This window comes from Oncorhynchus keta, chromosome 25 (genome assembly GCF_023373465.1).
Source record: "Oncorhynchus keta strain PuntledgeMale-10-30-2019 chromosome 25, Oket_V2, whole genome shotgun sequence".
Lineage (NCBI taxonomy): Eukaryota > Metazoa > Chordata > Actinopteri > Salmoniformes > Salmonidae > Oncorhynchus > Oncorhynchus keta.
Genome location: NC_068445.1, coordinates 42687600 through 42695099, shown reverse-complemented (window position 1 = coordinate 42695099; position 7500 = coordinate 42687600). Strand labels below are relative to the sequence as shown.

The 7500-nt window shown below is 48.0% G+C and overlaps 1 protein-coding gene across 1 annotated transcript in view; it reads right to left on the bottom strand.

Moving 5' to 3' along the window:
- The window catches only part of LOC118376983 (anthrax toxin receptor 2-like), a 157605-nt gene that overhangs the window by 78368 nt on the left and 71737 nt on the right, over window positions 1-7500 (bottom strand). Inside the window, exons 12-13 of the mRNA XM_052479683.1 lie at window positions 7297-7347; window positions 3690-3788 (exon numbers count right to left, since the gene is read on the bottom strand). Of these exons, the coding sequence (XP_052335643.1) occupies window positions 3690-3788; window positions 7297-7347 (150 nt within the window). The remainder of the gene's footprint in view (window positions 1-3689; window positions 3789-7296; window positions 7348-7500) is intronic.

The following is a 7500-nucleotide window of genomic DNA, read 5'->3' as shown; positions in this document are numbered from 1 at the left end:
GTGGATAGGAGACGTATGAGCAGATGAAGAGAGGGGTTGGTGGATAGGAGACATATGAACAGATTAAATGCTCTGAGCAAAGCTCCAACACTCTTGGGAAAAAGTTGAAAGTATGATCTTATGAAAACAAGGGATTGTGGATGGTTAAGGAAGGGGGAACGGTATGAAGAAGAAGAGAGAGAAGAGGAGATGGGGGACTGGACAGTGGCTGAGAAAAGCCCCAACACTCGTGGGTAAAGTTAAGGGGTTGTTTGCTTCCCACCAACGGCCCTCGGAAATCCCTGCTATGCCACCAACGCCCTCTGTGCTGAGTAGTAGGGTGTAGGGGGCAGGGGATAGGGGGTAGGGGGTGGAGGATAGGGGGTAGGGGATAGACGGTATAGGATAGAGGGTTGGGTAGGGGATAGGGTTGGGTAGGGGATAGGGTGGGTTAGGGGATAGGGGGCAGGGTTGGATAGGGGGTAGGGTTGGGTAGGGGATAGGGTTGGGTAGGGGTGGTGAAGCAAGGGATTTAAACATGTTAGCTTGAAAGTTTCAACAAAGTCTATTCCCATTGGAGAAAAGCAAGCAGGCGAGGTATGTAGAGGATGAATGAGGGATGCAGGGAGGGAGGGATGGAGGGAGGGAGAGAGGGACACGGTGGGCTGAACAAAGGCCAGAGTTGGAAGGGAGGAGCGAGATGGAGAGATGGAGAGGTGGAGAGGTGGAGAGGTGGAGAGATGGAGAGGTGGAGGGGTGGAGAGATGGAGAGGTGGAGAAATGGAGAGATGGAGAGGTGGAGAGATGGAGAGGTGGAGAAATGGAGAGATGGAGAGGTGGAGAGATGGAGAGATGGAGAGGTGGAGAGATGGAGAGATGGAGAGGTGGAGAGATGGAGAGGTGGAGAGGTGGAGAGATGGAGAGATGGAGAGGTGGAGGAGAGATGGAGAGGTGGAGAGATGGAGAGATGGAGGAGAGATGGAGAGGTGGAGAGATGGAGAGGTGGAGAGGTGGAGGAGAGATGGAGAGGTGGAGAGATGGAGAGATGGAGAGGTGGAGAGATGGAGAGGTGGAGAGATGGAGAGATGGAGAGGTGGAGAGATGGAGAGGTGGAGAGATGGAGAGGTGGAGAGGTGGAGAGATGGAGAGGTGGAGAGGTGGAGAGGTGGAGAGATGGAGAGGTGGAGAGGTGGAGAGGTGGAGAGATGGAGAGGTGGAGAGATGGAGAGGTGGAGAGATGGAGAGGTGGAGAGATGGAGAGGTGGAGAGATGGAGAGATGGAGAGGTGGAGAGATGGAGAGGTGGAGAGATGTGGAGAGATGGAGAGGTGGAGAGGTGGAGAGATGGAGAGGTGGAGAGGTGGAGAGATGGAGAGGTGGAGAGATGGAGAGGTGGAGAGATGGAGAGGTGGAGAGGTGGAGAGGTGGAGAGATGGAGAGGTGGAGAGGTGGAGAGATGGAGAGATGGAGAGATGGAGAGGTGGAGAGGTGGAGAAGTGGAGAGATGGAGAGGTGGAGAGATGGAGAGGTGGAGAGATGGAGAGGTGGAGAGGTGGAGAGGTGGAGAAGTGGAGAGATGGAGAGGTGGAGAGATGGAGAGGTGGAGAGATGGAGAGGTGGAGAGATGGAGAGGGACATCAAGCCGACAGCAGCGCTCAACCCTTTATCCTGGATTCATCCATCCTGTGACTTAAGACAACCAGGCTGAGAGGAGGAGGGATGGCAGCATCTGTCATGTCAGACTCATACCACACACACACAGACACACACACACACACACACACACACACACACACACACACACACACACACACACACACACACACACACACACACACACACACACACACACACACACACACACACACACACACACACACACACACACACACACACACACACACAGACAGACACACACACACACGGTCCCAGAAGACTCGCTTTAAGCCCTTGATATCACTGGCCGGCCCAGGCAGAGCTACAGTACAGCGAGGGGTTTGAGTTTTGTTGTCATCTGGAACGTTTAACAAAAGACATCCAGGCTGTTCCGTTCTGGGCGCGTTGCCTAGGTGACATTTCAGCACCAGATGACTACAGACCCACTGTGTCCGTGGTGATTCACACTCTGGGAACTAGTTCTAATTGATGGGCATTACCATAAACATGAACCAGTCAAGGCACAGATAAAACTACACTACTGTTTAGTAATGTTGTTGGGGGAGGTCAACTGACTGACTTTACATTACACTACTGTTTAGTAATGTTGTTGGGGGAGGTCAACTGACTGACTTTACATTACACTACTGGTTAGTAATGTTGTTGGGGAAGTCAACTGACTGACTTTACATTACACTACTGTTTAGTAATGTTGTTGGGGGAAGTCAACTGACTGACTTTACATTACACTACTGTTTAGTAATGTTGTTGGGGGAGGTCAACTGACTAACTTTACATTACACTACTGTTTAGTAATGTTGTTGGGGGAAGTCAACTGACTGACTTTACATTACACTACTGTTTAGTAATGTTGTTGGGGGAGGTCAACTGACTGACTTTACATTACACTACTGTTCAGTAATGTTGTTGGGGGAGGTCAACTGACTGACTTTACATTACACTACTGGTTAGTATTGTTGTTGAGGGAGGTCAACTGACTGACTTTACATTACACTACTGTTAAGTAATGTTGTTGGGGGAGATCAACTGACTGACTTTACATTACACTACTGTTCAGTAATGTTGTTGGGGGAGGTCAACTGACTGACTTTACATTACACTACTGTTTAGTAATGTTGTTGAGGGAGGTCAACTGACTGACTTTACATTACACTACTGTTTAGTAATGTTGTTGAGGGAGGTCAACTGACTGACTTTACATTACTGTTTAGTAATGTTGTTGAGGGAGGTCAACTGACTGACTTTACATTACTGTTTAGTAATGTTGTTGCGGGAGGTCAACTGACTGACTTTACACTACTGTTTAGTAATGTTGTTGAGGGAGGTCAACTGACTGACTTTACATTACACTACTGTTCAGTAATGTTGTTGTGGGAGGTCAACTGACTGACTTTACATTACACTACTGTTTAGTAATGTTGTTGAGGGAGGTCAACTGACTGACTTTACATTACACTACTGTTTAGTAATGTTGTTGAGGGAGTTCAACTGACTGACTTTACATTACACTACTGGTTAGTAATGTTGTTGAGGGAGGTCAACTGACTGACTTTACATTACTGTTTAGTAATGTTGTTGAGGGAGGTCAACTGACTGACTTTACATTACTGTTTAGTAATGTTGTTGAGGGAGGTCAACTGCAGCTAAAAAGAGTGATGCACATTTGATAGAGCAGAGATGGCCGAATTAAAACTATATGATCTCCATCGATTTCATCGTTCCTCTGAATCTCCATTAAAAATACACTTGTGTCCAGCAGCAGGCTCTCCGTGTCAGAGAAACCAACCCGCGATGTTTAAAGATAAAACAACCAGACATAATATACAGACGACAACATGTGTAGTGAATATTACGAGTCTCTCACTGTCCTCCGAACTGTGTCACTCGCAAGATGGGATGCTAGTAAAAGGCTCACACACACACCCACACACCCACACACACACACACACACACACACACACACACACACACACGCACACACAGCTAGTTATTCCACATTGGCTACATGACCAGCATAGTGTTTAGAGTGTAAACCTCCATGCGTTTGATCCCTCCTGCTCCTCTCCCTCCATAGTACGAGGCGTCGACAGTCGCCCACTTCTTCTTGGGCAGGTGGTCGTCCTCCTCCGGCTCCTATGGGGATAACAAACACGTCACGAATGTCGGTACACAAAGTCACACACACACACACACACACACACACACACACACACACACACACACACACACACACACACACACACACACACACACACACACACACACACACACACACACACACACACACACACACACACACACACACACGCACAAACACACACACAAAGACATATACAAAAACACACAGATTTACACATATGAAAGCATGTGAACAGAATGACGCTGAAAACTTGGACCTAGAAGTCAATGTTGTAAATCTGGGTGCTGTAATGCTGGGTGCTGTAATGCTGGGTGCTGTAATGCTGGGTGCTGTAATGCTGGGTGCTGTAATGCTTGGTGTTGTAATGCTGGGTGCTGTAATGCTTGGTGCTGTAATGCTGGGTGTTGTAATGCTGGGTGCTGTAATGCTTGGTGCTGTAATGATGGGTGCTGTAATGATGGGTGCTGTAGCGCTTGGTGTTGTAATGCTGGGTGCTGTAATGCGTGATGTTGTAATGCTGGGTGCTATAATGCTTGGTGTTGTAATGCTGGGTGCTGTAATGCTGGGTGATGTAATGTTGGGTGCTGTAATGCTTGGTGTTGTAATGCTGGGTGCTGTAATGCTGGGTGCTGTAATGCTTGGTGTTGTAATGCTTGGTGTTGTAATGCTTGGTGCTGTAATGCTGGGTGTTGTAATGCTGGGTGTTGTACTGATGGGTGTTGTACTGATGGGTGCTGTAATGCTGGGTGCTGTAATGCTGGGTGCTGTAATGATTGGTGTTGTAATGTTGGGTGCTGTAATGCTGGGTGCTGTAATGCTGGGTGCTGTAATGCTGGGTGCTGTAATGCTGGGTGTTGTAATGATGGGTGTTGTAATGCTGGGTGCTGTAATGCTGGGTGCTGTAATGCTGGGTGATGTAATGTTGGGTGCTGTAATGCTTGGTGTTGTAATGCTGGGTGCTGTAATGCTGGGTGCTGTAATGCTTGGTGTTGTAATGCTTGGTGTTGTAATGCTGGGTGCTGTAATGCTGGGTGTTGTAATGCTGGGTGTTGTAATGATGGGTGCTGTGATGCTGGGTCCTGTAATGCTGGTTGCTGTAATGCTGGGTGCTGTAATGCTGGGTGCTGTAATGCGTGATGTTGTAATGCTGGGTGCTATAATGCTTGGTGTTGTAATGCTGGGTGCTGTAATGCTGGGTGCTGTAATGCTTGGTGTTGTAATGCTTGGTGTTGTAATGCTTGGTGCTGTAATGCTGGGTGTTGTAATGCTGGGTGTTGTACTGATGGGTGTTGTACTGATGGGTGCTGTAATGCTGGGTGCTGTAATGCTGGGTGCTGTAATGATTGGTGTTGTAATGTTGGGTGCTGTAATGTTGGGTGCTGTAATGCTGGGTGCTGTAATGCTGGGTGCTGTAATGCTGGGTGTTGTAATGATGGGTGTTGTAATGCTGGGTGCTGTAATGCTGGGTGCTGTAATGCTGGGTGATGTAATGTTGGGTGCTGTAATGCTTGGTGTTGTAATGCTGGGTGCTGTAATGCTGGGTGTTGTAATGCTTGGTGTTGTAATGCTGGGTGCTGTAATGCTGGGTGCTGTAATGCTGGGTGTTGTAATGCTGGGTGTTGTAATGATGGGTGCTGTGATGCTGGGTCCTGTAATGCTGGTTGCTGTAATGCTGGGTGCTGTAATGCTGGGTGCTGTAATGCTGATTTTGTAATGCTGGGTGCTATAATGCTTGGTGTTGTAATGTTGGGTGCTGTAATGCTGGGTGCTGTAATGCTGGGTGCTGTAATGCTGGGTGCTGTAATGCTTGGTGCTGTAATGCTGGGTGCTGTAATGTTGGGTGCTGTAATGCTGGGTGCTGTAATGCTGGGTGCTGTAATGCTGGGTGCTGTAATACTGGGTGCTGTAATGCTGGGTGTTTGTAATGCTGCTAGGTGCTGTAATGCTGGGTGCTATAATGCTGGGTGCTGTAATGCTGGGTGCTGTAATGCTGGGTGCTATAATGCTGGGTGCTGTAATGCTGGGTGCTGTAATGCTTGGTGTAATGCTGGGTGCTGTAATGCTGGGTGCTGTAATGCTGGGTGCTGTAATGCTTGGTGTAATGCTGGGTGCTGTAATGCTGGGTGCTGTAATGCTTGGTGTAATGCTGGGTGCTGTAATGCTGGGTGTTATAATGCTGCTGGGTGCAGTAATGCTTGGTGCTGTAATGTTTGGTGCTGTCATGCCGGGTGCTGTAATTCCGGGTGCTGTAATGCTTGGTGCTGTAATGCCGGGTGCTGTAATGCCGGGTGCTGTAATGCTTGGTGCTGTAATGCCGGGTGCTGTAATGTTTGGTGCTGTAATGCCGGGTGCTGTAATGCCGGGTGTTATAATGCTGCTGGGTGCAGTAATGCTTGGTGCTGTAATGTTTGGTGCTGTAATGCCGGGTGCTGTAATGCCGGGTGCTGTAATGTTTGGTGCTGTAATGCCGGGTGCTGTAATGCTTGGTGCTGTAATGTTTGGTGCTGTAATGCCGGGTGCTGTAATGCTTGGTGCTGTAATGCCGGGTGCTGTAATGCCGGGTGCTGTAATGCCGGGTGCCGGGTGCCGGGTGCTGTATTGCCAGGTGCTGTAATGCCAGGTGCTGTAATGCTGGGTGCTGTAATGCCGGGTGCTGTAATGCCGGGTGCTGTAATGCTTGATTAAGAGACATATTAAATGTGAGCCTCCCAGTGGATATGATGTCAGCTGGTGTTGAAACTAGGGACTGATTTACTGCTGACCTCTCTGTGGACGATGAAAACCTGGCTGACCTTTGGCTTGCGTCATTTATAGTTGGTAAGGACATCAGCTCCTTCAAGAGCAGCAAGTAGAGTTTTTGATTCAATTTTTCTTTTGTAATATCCCAGTTAGCTCATCTCCCTGTAGGTTTTACAGACGTTCCCCGCCCCGTGGCTGCTGCAACCCTTCTAATTTAGTGTACCCCTGCGCACACAAGCCATGTCTAATTCCTGGCCCAGGGTTGGAGTTGACAAGTCCACGGTGCTCTCCTACAGAACAATAAGGGGAACTGTCCCTCCTTCCCTTTAGGAACAGGCCTTTGTTGTTGTACTTGTGCTTATCACATATTGAACTCATTTTTCCCATAATATTATATTTTTAAAAATCTATAATTTTATTATATTACATTTGAGTAAAAACCTTACAAGCAATGTATTACCACAGTGGATGAAAGACTGACATGTTTTCAGGGTAAACACTGAGACATTGTTATTCTCCCAGTGTCTCAGTCTGAGGACCTGTTGAGTGATCTGACAGCCCAGGAGAGAACTCAAATAAATGTGGCTGTATCCTACCGCATTGTGATGTCTGTCTACGTGTGTGTGTGTGTGTGTGTGTGTGTGTGTGTGTGTGTGTGTGTGTGTGTGTGTGTGTGTGTGTGTGTGTGTGTGTGTGTGTGTGTGTGTGTGTGTGTGTGTGTGTGTGTGTGTGTGTGTGTGTGTGTGTGTGTGTTGTACTCACGGGTGGCGGAGGCCTTGAGGGAGCAGGAGGAGGAGGAGGAGGTTTAATGACCTGAAACACAACAGTAAGCTGTCAGGGCAGGACACACACACACAGATAGATACACACAGACACATACACACACAGATAGATACACACAGACAGATAGATACACACAGACAGATAGATACACATAGACAGATAGACACGCACACACACACACAC